Source organism: Morchella importuna (assembly GCF_003444635.1).
Source record: "Morchella importuna strain M04M26 chromosome Unknown Morimp01GS005, whole genome shotgun sequence".
In the NCBI taxonomy this organism is placed as follows: domain Eukaryota; kingdom Fungi; phylum Ascomycota; class Pezizomycetes; order Pezizales; family Morchellaceae; genus Morchella; species Morchella importuna.
The window spans coordinates 1,227,743-1,246,885 of NW_025763402.1; the positions used below are offsets into that span (position 1 = coordinate 1,227,743).

At 49.6% G+C, this 19,143-nt stretch overlaps 5 protein-coding genes across 5 annotated transcripts; 4 read left to right on the plus strand and 1 right to left on the minus strand.

Annotated features, from left to right (window-relative positions):
* Positions 1-92: 92 nt before the first annotated feature.
* On the plus strand, positions 93-3,665 carry LAJ45_02849 (uncharacterized protein; the record flags this gene model as incomplete). Its single annotated transcript, XM_046112440.1, has 7 exons — positions 93-206; positions 310-378; positions 482-509; positions 616-963; positions 1,024-2,962; positions 3,051-3,201; positions 3,270-3,665. 7 exons carry the CDS (start codon positions 93-95, stop codon positions 3,663-3,665), a joined length of 3,045 nt encoding a protein of 1,014 aa, XP_045974566.1.
* A 1,036-nt stretch (positions 3,666-4,701) lies between these two features.
* LAJ45_02850 (uncharacterized protein) lies at positions 4,702-6,633 on the minus strand (the record flags this gene model as incomplete). Its single annotated transcript, XM_046112441.1, has 4 exons — positions 4,702-5,331; positions 5,428-5,434; positions 5,511-6,008; positions 6,515-6,633. 4 exons carry the CDS (start codon positions 6,631-6,633, stop codon positions 4,702-4,704), a joined length of 1,254 nt encoding a protein of 417 aa, XP_045974567.1.
* A 2,345-nt stretch (positions 6,634-8,978) lies between these two features.
* On the plus strand, positions 8,979-10,195 carry LAJ45_02851 (uncharacterized protein; the record flags this gene model as incomplete). The annotated part of the gene is made up of 5 exons (XM_046112442.1): positions 8,979-9,119; positions 9,174-9,387; positions 9,458-9,876; positions 9,932-10,067; positions 10,149-10,195. 5 exons carry the CDS (start codon positions 8,979-8,981, stop codon positions 10,193-10,195), a joined length of 957 nt encoding a protein of 318 aa, XP_045974568.1.
* A 1,853-nt stretch (positions 10,196-12,048) lies between these two features.
* On the plus strand, positions 12,049-12,763 carry LAJ45_02852 (uncharacterized protein; the record flags this gene model as incomplete). Its single annotated transcript, XM_046112443.1, has 3 exons — positions 12,049-12,265; positions 12,331-12,545; positions 12,611-12,763. 3 exons carry the CDS (start codon positions 12,049-12,051, stop codon positions 12,761-12,763), a joined length of 585 nt encoding a protein of 194 aa, XP_045974569.1.
* A 2,823-nt stretch (positions 12,764-15,586) lies between these two features.
* LAJ45_02853 (uncharacterized protein) lies at positions 15,587-17,626 on the plus strand (the record flags this gene model as incomplete). Its single annotated transcript, XM_046112444.1, has 14 exons — positions 15,587-15,599; positions 15,659-15,691; positions 15,755-15,785; positions 15,857-15,939; positions 15,999-16,035; positions 16,109-16,119; positions 16,188-16,270; positions 16,339-16,653; positions 16,708-16,923; positions 16,987-17,018; positions 17,073-17,181; positions 17,246-17,365; positions 17,442-17,458; positions 17,608-17,626. The coding sequence occupies 14 exons, from the start codon at positions 15,587-15,589 to the stop codon at positions 17,624-17,626; spliced, it is 1,119 nt and encodes a 372-aa protein (XP_045974570.1).
* Between the last annotated feature and the right edge of the window lie 1,517 nt (positions 17,627-19,143).

The window sequence follows — 19,143 nt, forward strand, 5'->3', positions numbered from 1 at the left end:
TAAACCATTAATACACACCTAATATACACCCATACCCACCCACCCACACCCAGCAGCACGGTAGCACAATAAACATATACCACCCCGCAACAATGAACAGCTCCGTCAGCATCCGCTGGTCGCCGCACTCGACGCCCGACAACCAGCGCTTCCTAAAGATCAACTCCACGCAGCAGGAGCTGTGCCTGTATGATCTCGCCCACGAGGTTTGCCCTCCTGGCCTAATCTATATTGTTCTGCAGTAGTTGTTGTTGTTGTTGTTGGGTGGGAGAGTACGCGCTGACTGCGGGGTTTTATATACATCTATAGAAGGGCAATAAGGGGACGGCGCCGCAGTGCAGGCTGGTGTCGAAGCACTCAAAGGTGCCGTATATTCGTGTACGTACTGCTACTATTACTACTACTACATACTGCTATTACTGTGGGGTGCAATTGAGGAATGTCTTGGATCTAATTTGTGTGTTCGCAATGTATTATATAGTGTTTCGACTGGTCGCCCACGCAGGAAGGTATATATCTACATCTACATCTACATCTATCTACCTCCCTACCTACACACACCCTATCTATCCTCCATCTCTCCTCCTCCCAATCTACAAACTCTGACCCTTGCAGACCTCGTCTCCGTCGGCCAATCTTCCGGCGAAACGCTCCTCTACCGCCTCAGCACCCGCGCCTCCATCCCCCTCCGCGTCAAGCACCAGCGCTCCTGCAACAGCGTTTCCTTCAACAGCAGCGGCGCGCTGCTCGCCACCGCGCTCGACAAGGTCCGCAACGACTTCTGCCTCAACATCTGGGACATTGCCGCCTCGCACCTCTCCGCCAACCAGGGCGGAATCGCGCGCCCCTCCTGGCAGCTCGCCAGCAGCGAGGCAATCCCCAGCGTCCGCTTCCTGCGCAAGGACCCAGATGTCCTCATCTGCGGCGTCAGCTACCGCTGGATCCGCTGCTATGACATCAGAAGTGCCCCCTCCCCCCTCCCCCTCCCCGGAGCGCCTCCCACCGCTGACAGTTGATGAGTAGAATCCCCCGTGACAACAGTCTTTGCAGTTCCGCACCGCTGCGCCCACGGCCTCAGCCTCGACCTCGACTCAAACTACTTCGCCTCTCACAGCGACGACGGCGTCATCGCCGTGTGGGACCGGCGACACATCAGCTACGGCGGCCCCGCGTACGAGCCGCGCCCTGCCCTCCTCTTCAACCGCGCCGAGGAGTACGGGCGGCAGGGCAGCCCCATCGCATCGCTGCGCTACAGCAACACCAAGCCAGGGACCTTCGCGGTGCTGAATACCAGCGGCGGCCTGAGGATATACGACACGGGCAAGATCGCCGACGGCGACCCGCCGCTGGGGCAGGGGCTCTTTGGGCCCGGTGTCATTGCGGGGGTGCAGACGAGCGGGCGCAAGGGGTGGAGGGACAGCGCGGCGAGTCTGCTGGATGGGGCGCGTATGAATGGCGGTGGTGGGACGAACTCGGGCGCGCGGACGCCGAACCTCAGGGTTGAGCCCGGGGAGACGCTGTTCGTCACGCGCATCAAGGACATCCAGACGACGCCCGTACGGACGGCGAAGAACGACCGCCGCATTGTGTCGTTCGACTGGATGAGCGACTGCGGGTCCGAGGACATCCGCACCATCTGCCTGCGCAACGACGGCACCCCCGTGGTGATGTCGTGTTCTGGGAGTGGGACGAGTCTGGCTTTCGGGTCGCGCAACGGCCTGCTGATCACGCATGGGAAGGACCTGAAGGTGCTGCCCAGCCCGAGCACGGCGCCGAGCCTGCCGGCGGAGACAGACGCCGAAGAGGCGAGTGTCGACTCGCCGGTGGGGTCGCCGCCGGGCGCGGGCATGCGCCTGGGCATGCATGAGGGGCGGCGCCTGGGGCGGTCCAACTCGATCGCGCGGCCCGAGGACTTCCTCTACGACGCGGCCGAGATGCTGAAGAACGACATCTGCGTGATCATGCGGCGGCGGGTCGAGGCGGGCTACGAGATGGACTGCGCAAAGAACATCACACTCGTCCCCGAGGAGCCCGAGCTGCAAGAGATGTGGCAGTGGCTGCAGGGCGCCACGGAGGCCGCTGCCGGCGGCGGCATGGTCGGTGGCATCCTCGACCTGAGCTACATGGGCGTGCTCGGCATCTGGAACAACGGCACGGGGCTGGGGACGTCGGCGATCACGAACCTGGCCACGCGGAACCTGTCCTCCCCGCCGCGCACACCCACACAGGCCGACTGGACGGCCGCCATCGCAGAGATCAACCGGCGTGCCAAGCGCTCGCCGTTTACGGGGCGCACAAAATTCCCCGAGCAGCGCCGGTTGGCGCTGGCCATTTCGGGGTGGGACTTTGCGCCGTCGGAGCTAGAGGCACAGCTTTCGCGCCTGGAGGCAGCGGGTGAGTTTGCAAAGGCGGCCGGGTGGGCGCTTTTCCACGGCGAGACGGAGAGATGCATTGCGACGCTGGGCCGCGGGGGGCAGCAGATGAAGATCATGTCGACCGCGGTGGCGGGGTACTATTCGCATGCCACGTCGTCGGCGGCGGGGGCGACAGCGACAGCGACGGCGGAGAGCGTGAAGAACGCGGGGATCTGGAAGGAGCTGTGTCGCGCGATGAGCGTGGAGCTGGATGAGCCTTACTTGCGCGCTGTGTTTGCGTATGTGGCGAATGGCGAGTGGCGGGATGTGTTGGACGATGTGGGGCTGCCGATCCGTGAGCGGCTGGGGATTGCGTTAAGGTGGTTGGAGGATGCGGAGCTGACGGTGTATTTGGGCGGGTTGGCGGAGAGGGTGGTGGGGGATGGGGATGTGGATGGTGTTGTGCTGACGGGCGTGGGGGGGAAGATCGGAGAGCTGTTGCAGGTGTATGTTAATCGCAAGGGGGATGTGCAGACGGCGAGTCTGGTGGCGGGGCTGGCGGTGCCGAGGTATGATGAGGATGAGAGGGTGGGGTATTGGGTTGAGAGGTATGTGTGCTGTCTGCTTTCTGGAGGAGGTGGTTATTGGCGGGGTGTGTGTGTGTGCGGTGATCATTGACAGTGTGTGTGTGTGTAGTTATCGGCAGCTGCTCAATAGCTGGCGCCTCTTCCATGCACGCGCGAAATTCGACGTGGCGCGCGGGAAGCACTCGCGGAACCGGGCGGGCGTTATGACGGTGCCGGAGGTGCAGAGGCAGGTCTATGTGAGGTGTACATACTGCGACCGGGTACTTCCCCCTCCCCCCTTCCCTTGTCCCCCCTTGTCCCCACCACTAACATACCCCTTGCCCCACAGAACATATCCTACGGCGCGCCCACCCCCACCGCCAAACCCGCCGGCACCTCCAAGCCGCACATGAACCCGCGCGAAATCACCCAAGCGCCAACCTCACTCGCAGGCGTCAACGCAGCAACCAAAGCGACGGTGTGTCCGCAGTGCAAGAAGAGCCTTCCGCGGTGCGCAGTGTGTCTGCTGAACCTCGGCACCAAGTACTACAAGAAGAGCGCCGAGGGCGGGGTGGTGCGGGGCGCGGAGGACGGCAAGAGTAGTGATCCCGGAGGCGAGTTTGATCGCTGGTTTAATTTTTGCTTGTCGTGTAATCATGGTATGCATTCGGGGCATGCGAGGGAGTGGTTTGCGAGGCATGTGTTGTGTCCGGTGCCGGAGTGTGATTGTCGGTGTAAGATGTAGGGTTGGGGGCGGGGGCCCGGGGGGGGGGGGGGGTAGGTAAGATATGAGTGAGCTGTAGGAAGGACCTGGCTGGGGGGTTGTGGGGAGGATGGGTTTGTTTGGATTTGGTAGTTTTATTGTTATAGGCGTTTTTTTCTTTCTTTTTTCTTTTTTGTATTTCTCTGTGTTTATGTGACGTTAATGGAGGGGGATGTAGGGTTTACTGTATTACTTATTTATTATATTTTTTCTTCTTATCCTCTTCTTATCCTCGTGTTTTTTCCTTCTTTTTTTTTTCATTATTATCTTTATTGTGTTATATTTACTTACCACTGGCTGGAGGAGTCGAGCTGTCTGTTGCAATTGGGTGATTGAGTTTCTTGTAGCGTTGAGTGCTCAGCAGTTCGAATCGAAGAGGCGATAAAGACCAGGGAACGAGGAGGTGTAGAGGTAGATTCCAATCCTTTACCCGCCCATGTGCGTGCCCAGCTTGTGCGGGGACATATATACATGTATCCATATCGACCAGGAACAACCGTGATTGCGTGCGTTGGCGCACAAATGATGATGTGAGACGAGATGGAATGTGAGTGATAATGCATGACGCGTGGGTGGGCCCGCCCGCACGTGACTCGCCGCATAACTAACGTCAACGCTTAAACTTACAAAAGCTAAAATATAGTTTCGGGGGGGCAGGGTTCTAGTCTAGGGGTAGATATAAAGTTCAGCTCCCCCCCCCCCTCATGGGTGTTAGATCATTGACCCCTGATAATATTTTAGGTTGAGTTGGGTTGGTTGCTAACGTCACAGGGCCCGAATGATCATTGACACTTGGCTATTAACATCACAGAAGAGAGATAGAGCCGAACGAGACCGTCATCAATTCGTTAAAATCTACACACTACCATTGGCACTACCAACGATCTACGCTACAAACACCTCCATCCCATCCCATCCCAACCCTCCCCATCCCGAAATGCAATCCATGGTATACGTATCCCACACTCCCTTCCTCCTCCTTGGCCCACAAACACTACCTACCCCCGACCAGAGCTCATCACCGCGGCGTCGGCCTCAACTGACAATCCGGACACCCCACCAACAACTCCTGACTACAATCCGGGAAAAAATACACCCCATCCGGCCCATGCTCCCTCAGCCCCCTCTCGCCCAGCGCCTTCTTCGCCGCATCAAACCACACCTCGCCCACCCTCGGCGCCCACACCCTCCTCCCATACGCACTGCCCCTCCTCCCACCACCACTTCCCCCCAGCGCACGGCCAACAAGCTTCGCCTCCATCTCGACACGCTCGTCCTGCATGTCGCTCATAAACTGCTTCCGCAGCCTTCCGCTCGCGCTCGGCACGTCGGCGGCAAAGAACTCGACGCAGCGCTGCAGCGGCATGGTGCACCGCAGGATCAGGGCGACCTGCTCGTCGTTCTGGTTGTGCGGCGGCTCGGGGGAGAGAGAGAGGCGGAGCAGGTTGACGAGGAAGTGCATGGCGTGGTGCGTGCTGATGAGCGTGCTGTTGTCGAAGGTGCCGATGATGCTGGATTGGATGGTTGTGTAGGTGTTTGTTAGGTCCAGCGGGGAGGGCGGCGTGTGGTAGTCGTCGCTGTTTTCGGCGGCGGTGACGGCTTGGGAGGCTTCTAGGCGGAGGCGGGAGTAGGTTAGGAAGTGGAGGACCTAGATGGGGGGGTTGGTTAGCTTGTGCAATTGGGGGGGTACTTACTACCCGGGGGTAGGAGGTAGGAGGGTGGGGGTGCTATATGGCGGGCTTACATAGTACCTATCACCACAAACACATCAGTCAACAGCTACCCCAAAGAAAAAAGCGAGAGTCAAAACAAATCATTGCCACTCACAACTGCTTCGTCAACCTCCTCTGCACCGCCCTAATCGCCAACTCCTTCTTCCCCTCCGCCTCCCTCCTCGCCCTCCGATCCAACGAGAACTCCCCCGACCCCCCGCCCCTCCCGCCACAAAACATCGGCGTCAGCGCCTTGTCACACAGATAGTACGCCAGCTGCGAGCACGTGACATGGCGCCTCTCGAGGCCGTAAAAGTACTGGACCGTGGCGCGCCGGGTGCCGTCGCCCGTGCGCGACCGCGGCGGATAGAAGAGCTGCGAGAGCAGCGTGAGGTAGGACCCGGGGAGCAGCCACTGCGTGACGATGATGTGCTCGTGCGTGTCGACGAGGTCGCGGAAGGCGCGCGAGACGCGGCGGAGCGTTATTACGTCGCGCCAGGTTGTGCGGCTGATGATTGCGATGAGGAGCTCGGTGGGGAGCAGGTCGAAGTACGTGTGCGTGAGGGAGGCGCTGGGAGTGCCGCCGGGGCTCATGGGGCCATTGCTGTTGGCGCTGCTGTGGTGTAAGTTTATGCGGTTTTGGCTTTGGCTGGGGCGGTGGTGGTGGTGATGATGGGAGCTGCTGGAGGGGGTGTGACGTGAGACATATGAAATGGTAGGGTAGGGTAGGTAGGGTTCTGTGGTTCGGGATGTACATATGTGTGTGTGTATACAGGTCTGTCTGTCTGGAGTGGGGGCGGGTATCTATCTATATATCCGGGGAAATGAAGTGGGGGATGATCATGAGGGGGGGGGGGGGATCTCCACCCAGGTAGGTATGTATGTGGGGTATCCCTTTTGTTCACCAACAAGACAGAACAGAGATCAGATCCATTGGGCAGCTTTCGAATTCTTATCTCTCCAGCTAGCCTGCTGGCGCAGATCCCCCTCCCTCATATCACACACCACACACGCACAGCACACAGACACAGAGAGACACAGAGACACAGAGAGACACAGAGACACAGGCAGAGGCAGAAAAAAACAACGAGACACAAAAGTTACAGCTAGTGTACATACCTCGGAGGTTTCGTCTTCTGGAGGAACTGCAGGCGCGCCCTCTCGACCGCCCGCAGCACGCCCCGGGCTTTACCCTCGAAGCCATCCCCGCGGCGGCTCTCGGTCGGCGAGCCAAACATCGGTGTGCTGGGATGGATGGATGGATGGATGGGCAGGGTTATGTTATGTAGTATGTAGATGGGTAGGTAAGGTAGGCAGCAGTGAGTATGTAGGTTAGGCAGTAAGTAGTAGGTATGTAGTAAGGTAGTGAGGTAGAGAGGAATGGAGGCTAGTAGGAGGTTGGTTGATCGATTGGGAATACTACAGTCAGGTCCAGGTCCAGGTCCAGGTTCGGGCGAAGGGTAACAATTGAACAGGCAGGTAAGTTAACGGCAATATACGGCGCCAGTCAGGTCTCGCGGGTTACAAATAAAGAAAGGGGGCTTCTCGGCCTCGGGATCAAGGTTCGGTAGAAATGGGGGAGGGGTGGGGGAGGGATAGTATGAGTGAGTGAGTGTGTGAGAGTGTGTGAGAGTGAGAGAGTAGGAGTGTGGGCTGGGATGACATATAATTATTTGTTGCCCTTCCCCCTTCCCTTCCCTTCCCCCTTCTCCTTCTTTTTCTTTTTGGTGTGAAGGAAAAAAAAAAACAAACCAGGTGCAGACAGAATGCAGAAGTTGGAAGAGCTCACAGTTGAGCACTCCACTCACCACCACCACTCACCACAACCATGCGGGAATCTATCTTTGGCGACAAATGACGGGCGTTGCCCCCGCTGCCGCCAAGCTGGGATCTGTCTGTATGTATGCCAAGAATATTCTGAGCTTACATGATGGGAGGTTGCGGGACAACAGCTCTGGAGAGGTTACATAATTCACCGAGGTAGTGGTGATATGGAGATATACTGTACTTGCTGGAGAAGAAGATTTACGAGAGGAGTGGTGTATCTACAATCTATGTTAACTGCAGTGGTGTTTGTTGATGTTCACTCCTGAGTACGAGCACGAGCTAGTACTAGTAGCACCCACCAGCTCGAAGTGGGGCAAACAAAGACACGACAGCGCTCCCGAGGAGCACCATGCCGGCCTCCCCCCTACACGGGCCAAAGCTCCATGATACCCCCCCCCCCCCTCATGCCCATCCTCCCCTAGGTGCTCCAATACCAATCCCCAAAGTGTCGCTCTTCACACACAAGCTCAAGTGAAACCCCCCTAGCTTGCCCAAAGCTGTCTCGCCAAGCTGCCAAACCAGCTACCCGGGTACATCACCATCACCGAGCTCATGCAAGTCCCGCCAGTGCTGAGTCAGACATGTCAATGATAGTTATCCCACCTCGCAGTACTCGCACACAAGCAGCACAAGTAGATATAGAGCACAATACCTACCCAAAAGTAGAGGAGCGAAGACACCCGGAATATATATACCCACCGCCCACCACCTTACTATACACTCTACTAATTATCCCTCCACATGCCGCGACTCCCGGGCGACACCTTCCTAGTCCAGCCGAGGGCTCCGGCCGTTTATGTTGTTAATTAATGCACATCCATCTTCTCCCGGTTTTGTGTAGATCTGCACTGTGTATCAAGTAAGCTCGATCTAAAAGCACAATTAATTGCAAGGGAAAGGGAAAGAGCTTAATATAGAATGTCAACCTCAACATTGTGTGTTTTGTAGGTTTTGGGAGCATCTTTGCGGATGCTTCTCATGTCATGGGGTGCTTTTTGTACCTTTTTGCACCTGTAGCTAGTAAATACAATACGTATGCATATGATGCAAGGGGGGTCAGGTGAATACTCTATAGCTTTATTCAAAGAGTATACTATACTATCATTGATCTTCTCGAGTGAAGCAGCCGACGACGGTATGGGCCAAAGTGACGCAAACAGTATCTCACCACGTACGGATGAAGATAATATTGGGCTTGCCTCTTGCTATTTTTACCAATTGAAGCGGAACCACATCTGAGCCGATACCCGGCCGATATCACCACCATCTTGCCGTGGCCTCGTATTTCTGCAGAGCTACAAACCGCTCGAGTGGTTGATTAGAGTATATGATTCTCCAGCTAGCTAGCTAGCTGCTGTTTGGCCTCGGAGCTCTAATATATGACCTGTTCGATCATATAGTCTCAATTGCTCAAGGTTCAATCGATGGGATTTAAACTTGTTCCGGGATACCCAAGGTACAGCATCCATGCCGTAACAGGGTACTTGATCTGGTCTAAAGGAAGACCTCCAATATAATATTCCACTGCCAGCTACGGTCTTGACTGCAATATGGTCATGGATAAGTACTCATATTATCAATTGCCACATTTCATCATAGGTATCACCTGCATAGCTGCATCGTACAACACCAGCCCCAGAAAATTCAAATTAATAGGGAATCAACCCTTCATGTAAGTACCTTCAGGAGAATGTCAAAGAAAGATTAAATAAACCCTAGGCCATGCGAAATAACGGTTCTAACGTCGTGAACTGGCATGGTGTACAGAACAGAAGTAACATCCTCCCGTCCGGCCCACCTGAAGCTGAGACCTAACGTTGGTCCAGCCAAGTCAGAAATAAAAGAGAACAGCCCTTTTAGGGCTCCATTGGACAATAAACTTGATTTTATGATAACGGTTGGTGCTAGCTGGACTGCATGCATGTGTCCGATATTGACATTGTGTAAACAGGTGATCCCGAAAGCCATCGTGGATCTATACAATTATCTTACTACTTTGAGGTTGGCTAGGAACACTGGTCCTATGCGGGAGCTAATTTTTCGATTGATCTTGGCCCGCCTCGAGACTTCAGCTCTCGTATCCCAATCAGTAGAAAATCCGGTTTATTTTCATAAAGAATTGCCGGGGGCAGATTGTTATAAAGCCCACGTTAAACGCTCTGTTGGTTCACTCACTCACTTCATCAGCAAGCCCCTCACACTCACTATAACACCAATTACTCTAAAAGCAATTAGCCATCATGTTGTACACCCTCTCAACTATCCTCCTGCTCACTGCCTCTGTTTTCTCAGCTCCCGTCGCTGAGAAACGTCAAGCTGCAACAGTCCTCAGGACCATCACGCCCAACTACCTTGTACCCCTCTCACAATCCGAGCCTTCCCGCGTATTCGGTTCTCAATATACCGGTGAAGTTTCCTGGACTCCAAATGCAGCGACCGAAATCACCACAATCGTTGGCTTTGATATCCCTACCGTCGCTGGTGCCAATTCCTGCTATCTTCGTTTTGCCCTTCCAACAACGCCATCTGGCTTTGCATGGAGCGTTGAAGGCGCAGGTATCATGAATTATTATAGTCTGGATCGGATTGTCAACCCTGCCACAGATTCATGGAACACCAGGCCTGGAAGAGTTGCACAGCTAGGAACTGTTACTGTGAGTTGACTTCCAATGCACTAATTTCTGCAGATTGGGGGCTAATGATGAGCAGGTTAATCGAGCAGGTGGTGAGGCGACGTTCGCGGGAGTAGCGTTAGATTGCCAGGCATTATTTAATGCGCAGAGAGTCGATTGGGAGTTTACGGCTGCGCATGTCGGAGATGTAAAGAATCGGGTGGAGACATTCCGTATGAGCACCATTATTTCTTAGCCCTCGATTCTGTTTTTGACTAAGATGAGCTGCTAATCGCGACCGTGTGCGTTTACAGAGACTGCGAGTGGCCAAGGATGGTATTTGGAGTTTGCACGGGTTTAAATGCAGCCTTTTGTTAGGTCTAACAGACTATAATTGGTGTCGAGGCAGTAATGACACGTTTGTGAGGAGGATACGACGTCGTGATTCACAGGAATCTAACGGTAGTAAGACCGCAATATATGCCTAGTAGCTAGTACCACAATCCCTTAAAAATTTATTTAATTTATATCCACTCAATAAGCAAGGCAGGGTGCTGTAGCAAAACCAACCTATTTAGAGTGTTTCTGGCTGCACTCAAGTAATATCAAGTAACCAAGTCGTACTATTGAAGATTCCACAGGATTTTCTTTTGAATCTGGAATACAACTAACGACCGAAACAACAGGAGCTAGGTTCTCAGTATGGCCTGTATATCTTGACTGGCTTGAGATTGTCTGTACGTAGCCCGGCCTGTCGAGTATATATGCCCCAAAAGAACCGTAGAAGGGAGTAAAGTCTGGCCGATGAGTTAGACATTTAACTTGATGAGGATCGCGGTGAATCATGTATATTATCTTGATAGTAACCAAATTTGGAGAAGCTTGAAGGTTGATGGGGAAACTTCGAAGGGTCTAAGGTTCAACCACGCACGACGTTGATGACGTTACTGGAAGTCAATTATAGCAAGCTAGCTAGGGTGTTCTCGTAATCTTTGACCCTAGCAACGCCTTGAATTCAACTCACTTCCATGTGGTGCACCTGTGTACATGTTATCAATTCTCTTCCTTAATATATCTTTGATCGAATCCTTGATGGCTGTATTTACTATCCGACAAGCTTCACCCATCTCCACGCCCATTAACTTGCCACGCCACTTCATAAATATAATCTTCTAGCTCAGTTACATGAACCCTATAAGTTCATATATATGCATATATTCCATTTCATCTTTGCCTTACTATTCTTTCGCGTTATTACTGTCAACTTATATTGTCTTGCTGAGTTTGGATTCCGGCCGGCTAAGACCCTTTTGTCTTACAGGCGCACGATCGAAATCTTTATTCTGGAAACATCAATCTTGCGATCGCAATGGCGCTTCAATAAATCCGGCACAAAAACGTTTTACTACAAAGCGAGACACTCTCTCATTTCCGAGGAATCTACGTTCAGCGCGGCTTTCAACGGCGTGAATAAAACCAGCAACTATAAGTCAGGCCACTGCTACAGAGGAATGGGGGCCGACATTCCCCATACGTAACATAAGGTTATACCGTACTACACCGTACCCCAAACGTTGCACAGATCTACTATAAACAACGCATTAATATCAAGTTCCACATGACTACTTGGGTCTCTGCTGTTGTGTCCAGCGTTACCATGGAGTATAAATATTAAGCCGGGTAGGCCGATCGAGGCTGGCAAATATCCACTGTAACGTTCCAGACGCTGGTTTAAGTCTAGTAAATCGTCCGACTCCGGCCCAATACAGAAAGTGGAGACCGGATATTCACTTCCACCTCCTGGAGCTTCGGCCTTAAAGTAATATATATTATTCTGCCGGATGCAGATATACATGCTCCCGAGTGATATCCTGTGAGTGGGTCAAGGCAAGTTTGAAACCATCATATACCAATCTGGTGTACAATGTACCGGCCCAGAATAATTCATACGTTTCTAAGCTTTAATTCAGCGCGTGATGTAATAACTGATCGGGCTGATTGATGTGTCCAGCTGCAGGTTCACGGTTGAAAACTCATAGACATCGAGGTGATCTCAGTAAAGGATATCGTGCTAATGCAAACCAAAAAAATATATATAAAGAGCCATTCATGTAATATCTCTCCTTTCTTCACCACGACTCAGGTCTTCCTTCTACCTCTACCTCTACAACTGTATCTACATATCATATTTACCCGCCTACAAAATCCACCAAGATGCATTTGTTCCATGCCCTCCTTGCCTGTGCCGTCGCTGTCACTGTCTCTGCTACCCCTGTTCCGGATGATGGCGGTCCCAACTATCTCCCCCACAGGACCCTTTTCCCCAACTACATCGTTCCTATCAATCAATCCAATCCCACTTTTACTGGCGGTACAAAGTACGAGGCCGAGATAAAATACACTGGCAGATCCGATCAAATTCGGTCTATGAGTAAGAAAACCGGATCCCCTAAATATTTAATTGAGAGTAGACTCTAACAAAGATTATTGGATAAGTTGGATGGGACATCCCCGCCGGTGGCCCTAAAAACTGCATAATCAAGCTTGAATTGTCTCAGGAGCCTGGCCAGCCCCAGAACACTTGGAAGGCTACTGGCGGTGGTAGAATGAATGTTTATATTCTTTCAGACTCCCCACCTATCAATTATAGAACAATTAGTTGGGATAACAGGCCTGCCAGGTCTCCTCCAGTACCGCAATGGTCGGTCGCAGTAAGTTACAACGCCCTTATGAAACTATATATATGTTGGAGATAGTGGTTAACTTTGCACTCAAGCAACCTATCTCTGGCGGAAAAGCGGCTATTACTGGTGCGAGTATACCATGCCCAGAAGGAAGACTTTTCGTTGAACTTACATCCGACGAACAATCGCTTTTATATCTCAAGTGGTTTGGTAAGTTCCCATTCTCATGCACCTCGCCCTATTGATACGATTCTAATTGTAAGGGTCTTTTTTTTAGAACTAACGCAACCTCGTAATGGTATCACACTTGAGATGAGCAACTCGTAAGTAGAATTACGATAACTCACTCGATGCTTCATCGGCGATGCTTTGAGTTCTCTCTGGTAATGATCATGACACTGGTATGAAGTATGGTAGTTTAAGTTGTTGTTTTCTGAAATGATCCTGTGTGCGGGGTTGGGATTTTGTTATGGTTATTATGAGTTTTGAGCAATAAAAATGGGAGTAATATCCCGTGATTGGTGATGAAATTTCTATGTCCATTAGTTGGTTACATAATTCTTGGAACAGCTATAGAACAGTCTTTATTTTAAAGAGGATTATAAAGCTGAAAACGCTCACCTCGCCTTTCAAACCAGAATGATGTGCCCATAATTCAAACTAAAACCTTATAATAAGATCAATCTAGTTTTCAGCTCCAATCAGACGGTCCAATTAAGTCAGCCCGTCAGATTGGGCGCAGGTACGTATAACGGCAGCCATTAATTTATGCCGGTGATAACGTTCTGCGCACCCAAAGTTCTAAGTTAACAAATGTCCAATTGAACCAACGAAGCAGCGAAGCAGCGAACTTTATCCACCCATCAGGCCTATCCCTTATGCTGTAAAAGCCGCCACCGGCTTTGCCAAGTATCATGTCTCGATTCTCTGACTTGCATCTGATGTTGCCGTGTCTCATCTTGGTAACATTTAAGTTACAGCTTATAATTAAGGGATGAACGCGTGTATACGTACATGTAGCTATGGTACGAGATTCCTCAAATGGGGTTCATTATCAGGGCCTAAGTAGGGACAAGGAACAAACATTCTATGCGCAAGCTCAATGTCTGAAGAATACTACATGAGCTACATGTAGGACTGCGATCCATCAGTCAATTACTGAAGGTATACGCGTAGAGAACTCAAATTTAAGTTATATACGAGTTTTAGGCCAAGACTGTTTGTAGCACGCACTAGTTCCTAGGTTATAGATCCCGATAAAGTTAACAGATAAATTTACGAAAAATATCTAAAATAGCACACTTTCTGGTATACTTGATGCAGAGCAACACATAACGCAAAATGACACACTTCTATGATCCAAATTTACACAGTTCAAAACATCGGGCTCTTTTAGAAAAACTCATCTTCTTTCACAAGTACTAATGACTTCTGGAATCTTGCCGTCTTCCGTTTTTTTTTTTTTTTTGCCAGCAAAACTATAATAATATAGTTCGTCAACGCGCGGGTACTCCTAACAGCGCTAAATTTTGTGTTGATAGGTTACTATCAACAGCTCAAAAAGGCCCTCCAGCCCAGAAGTTTAGTAATAGTTCGCCAACGGGTTCTTCTAAAAGAGCCCAAAGTTTTGAACATGCCATTTTGGACCGCAGAAGTGTATCGTTATGCATTATATAAATATGTGTTTCTCTACATCAAGTATACCAGAAAGTGTGTCATTTTAGTTCTTTTCCGTACATTTTAATATATGGTCTGTAACCATACCCTAATGTACTATCTGTATCTCAGAATGAAAGTCAGTTGGTCGGGTGAATAAAATCAAGCTATTAAACGTGATTCAAAGTCTGAATTATGTAGGATCAGGCAGCGGATAAGCACGAGAGATCACTCGGCGTTGTATCAAGTCACCTCTCCAAGACCAAAAGCGCAATTAAGAAGGCCCAACAACCCTTCTCACTCCATGCAGTACTCATCATCCTCTGTATCTGAATCTTAGACACCTAAATAAGTAGATTACAGTTGTTAAGTAGCCTATGCACGATATGATCCGATTGCTACCTAGAATAAGATGCTTTATGCGACTCCGAATGTTTAGTTCAATGGTCTTTTCTTCAGTTACCAATTACCAATAGCTTTTTTTTTTCTTTTCGGGCGCAGATTTTTATTAAGAAGCAATTAAGGATAGAAGTCATGATCATCTACATGTATGTTGATACTGTACTGTATACAAGCCTCAAGGAGGTATGTGTAATTCCTATTCAAAAATGATAGGACAGCAACCTAAACCACACCAAGAAATTTAATATTTCAGCAACACTTCTTGGTGCGTAGAATCTCTAGGAGAATGCAAATCAGCACTTAGATTAAAAAATAAATCATTAGTGTATCAGTAGTAAAGAATCTCGTACGGTTATTGTTGGAATTCAAATACCTTTAAACTTTCAGACTTGCTACGCACACACAATTCGAAATTATTGGACCAAAGCCTGGGGGTGGGTAGTATAGACACTCCATAACCTATGTTGTTAATTTCAAGGTCTATCTATTGGTGGTGGTGCCGGGGCAGAGCTGCAAAAAGTCGAAATTTTGGTGTGCTTTGGGCGTTGTCCCATCATTTTTGGGCTGGAAGTTACAAGCATGTAGGTCTATCTCTCTAACCCTAACCCATTTTGATGCAAATTATGGATCATGTATAGAAAATCTCAAATGAGGCATTTCCGCCAAGGAACATTGCAATCTTGTTAAAATCAACTAAGATCTATAATATATAGATGTACTTTTTCTAGCTTTTATAAGTACATGTAGCGTATATCAATATGTGGGGTGCATGATAAAAAAAAGTTTGCATCCCCGCGTACCTACCCTTGATGACACAGCAAAAAAAGTTATTACAACCTCCACCACGTTTCCCGGTCCAACTCAATATCTACAGACAACAACAACCTCATATTTTCTCTACCAAGCCCTCGCGTATACACACTTCCACACCGTACGCCCGACCCGTACGTCCGACATTCCAGTCGCCACCGAATAAATTTCATAGCCATTTCAAACCCCACGCTGCCAAAATGAGTACAACCGGTATGATAAATAACCAGTCAAAGACCCCTCAAACGGCTCTAACGAAGTTTGGAATGCAGTCGATAAGATCAAGGCCATTGAAGATGAAATGGGTTAGTTAGCCAATGCTCCCGTTCCGCTTCTGTGGAGTGTGATATTGACAGCGGGTCGTACAGCCAAAACCCAGAAGAATAAGGCCACTTCCTTGTGAGTGCACTCAATTAAAAGAGCTCTCGGCGTTCGAATTACAGCTACGGCAATTAACACCGGGAACACAGTCATTTGGGTCAACTAAAGGCGAAGCTTGCTAAGTTACGAAAGGAGCTTGTCACCCCCTCCAGCGGAGGCGGAGGTGCCGGAGGTGAGGCTCTTTTTCTACTAATCCAAAGGGGACTCCGGATTACTTATTACTTTGCATAGTTGGTTTCGATGTTGCGAGAACCGGTGTCGCCAGTGTGTATGTGCCACCTTCAACGAATCATTGCGGGGCACTGCTCCAGAGAGGATATCGGCTTACGACTATTTTGCAGGGGTTTTATTGGTACTTTATTTCAACATATTCGCATCTTTTCCAGCTGATCAAAAGACGGAATTGCTTATGAGGCGCAGGATTCCCTTCGGTCGGCAAGAGTACATTGCTCAATCTTCTAACCGGCACGCATTCCGAAGCGGCTGCTTATGAATTTACTACTGTATGATATATTTCTTGGGGAAGAGTAATGGTTGGTGCATTGAGAGCTACGCTAACAGCTACATACAGCTTACCACGGTACCGGGATGTGTGATGTATAACGGTGCCAAAATCCAAATGTTGGATTTGCCAGGTATTATCCAAGGTGCAAAGGACGGGAAAGGTCGTGGTCGTCAGGTTATTGCTGTTGCCAAAACCTGCAACCTAATCTTCATTGTCCTCGATGTCAACAAGCCATTGACGGACAAGAAGCTCATTGAGGCCGAGTTGGAGGGCTTTGGGATCAGGGTCAACAAGTCACCGCCAAATATCGTCTTTCGTAAGAAGGACAAAGGTGGTATAGCTGTTACTAATACAGTGCCACTTACCCATCTAGACGCAGATGTATGCCCCAGTAAATTCGTGAGGAGAGACAATATGCTTATTTCTTTTTTGCAGGAAATTCGGGCTGTTATGCAGGAGTACAAGATCAGCTCGGCTGATATTGCGTTCCGATGTGATGCGACGGTAGATGATCTCATCGATGTTATCGAAGAAAAGAGTCGACGATATATACCCGTTATCTATGCTCTTAACAAGATTGACGCTATCTCAATTGAGGAACTCGATTTGCTCTACAGGATTCCCAATTCGGTTCCCATATCTTCTGAAAGAGCCAGTTTTCCCCACCTTCATTCATATTAACTTTGTTCCAAAGCTGACTTTGAGGAACTAAAGGGATGGAATGTTGATGAGCTTCTCGAAATGATGTGAGGGAGAAGAACACTCACGTTTTTGGAGAAACTACTAATCAAAAGCTGTAGGTGGGAGAAGCTTAACTTAAGGCGAATTTACACGAAACCTAAAGGCCAATCCCCAGATTATTCATCGCCGGTCGTACTTAGGGCGAACGCGTGCACTGTTGAAGACTTTGTTGGTTTACCCCTTTTCGTATTCGGCTATTTATTGGCTGATTAGGCGCTGATGTTTTCCGCAGTGTAAATCGATACACAAAACCATCGTTGATACTTTCAAGGTTGCAATTGTTTACGGCTCAAGTGTCAAACATCAGCCACAAAGAGTTGGATTGAGTCACGTTCTGGAGGATGAGGATGTTGTATGTTTCTCTGCGGGATTTCCCATCCTCGGTATGTTTCCAGATTGGCTAACCCACTACCTCCCCCATCGCCTAGGTTACAATCTTGAAAAAGTGAATGGCATTCGCTTTCGAATTATTGGGTAAGGAAGTATGACTAGTAACCATTCCGGGCCGGATGATTCTCGGGGGGCAACATGGATGAGGAAGGACATAGGATGATGGGCCGGTAAAAGATCCGTTGCAGTAACTAAAACAGTTAGACAGTTCTTGCCTGGTTGACGTTCACCCGCCAAAAGCAATATCAAAACATCCTTTTCCACACAACTATTCACGTGTGATACCGCATCCATCAGTTATCTAGGCAAAACTGACCAAAGGGAAATCGAACTCCCTCAACACATGTGGGGATGTCGGCAGGGGTGACTATTATGAACAGCGTATTACAAAATCTCCTTTCCCCTCTCTTCTTTCTCCACTCGAACCACCAGGTTAAAGCATCCACGAATCAAAAAAGTCCCGAGAGTTTGGGAGCCAATAATGATTATTCTTGTTGGACCTCTGAGGAGGACAAAGCACCATTGCTTCCTTTACAGGGCGGCTTTTACCCGCAAGGCGCAAGAATAGCAAGAGCAAAGAGGCTAAGGAAGTTGGTAACTTCGTAAGCGACCGTTGATTTCCCTCTAGAATCACGATCTTCCGTGTGATGAAACATTAACTGTGAACGTGTCCCATTTATCATACTTTAAAGTACACAGACAGGTGGGTGGGTGGGTGGGTGGGCGTGTCTTTTGTCGAGGAGGCCAAGAGAAAAAAAAGATAATGGCAAAAAAATGAGATGGGATACCTCCACATGCGATGGCGCTTGCAAGACGAAGCATACGAGAAATGGAGATAGTAATACTGTTTCTTGATCCTCTTTCAAATCCCCCTGTCTGTGTTGCAATCTGTAGGCCATAAAGCTTCCCGGATTCCCGAAAGATGCAAAGAACATTCTACCGCCGGGAAGAAGTCCAGAGGGACAATGTCGGACGAGAGTCTAGGGAAGCTTCCTTTTACCGGAAAGATGGTTGCCGGTCGCAGTCCGTACCCAAGTCAGGGAGAGCGAGACAGGCATTGTACGGAGTTCCAAATTCCAACCAAGCCTCGTCTCCCTTTCCCCTCCCGAGGCCCGGCCTGTCAAAAGGATGGATTATCGATTGGTTATGGTGGTTGATTTTGATTTACCGTATGACGATGAACCCTGTCTGAGTTTCTCAAACCCAATCCTAGCCAGTTTTTCTGCGCTTAAGGGGTTTTTTTCCCTCTTCGCGTTCAGCCGGGTCATGGCCGCAGCCCCCGCCGCGTTAGTCTAAGTAAGCGAGAGAAAAAGTGTTAGTTTTCTGATTTCGTCTAACATGTTATCTATCGAGCGATCCAGTCGACAGCTTCTTTTTTTTCTCTCCCCTTCTTGGTTATTTCCCATGTTGTTATTGTTGTGCGAGGACTCCTCGAAATAACCGAGATAGGCAGTATCCGTGAGTGTTTGTGTGTTTATCCCTATATTTTTTTTATTGCCCTTCCTGGATTTTTTATTGGTTATTTCGATTTCTCTCTGTCTCTGTCATATATATCCCATCCCATCCAATCCCATCACTATCTATTCCCCGGTGATTACATCTGCTTTGTTACCTATAACCTGTTATTTCTTACCTGCTGCTTCTGTGATATGGATACGATATTGTATGGATCATACAGTGTTGATGGGATAGGGATAGGGATACATATATCATCATGTAGTGATAATAGGGATAGGGATA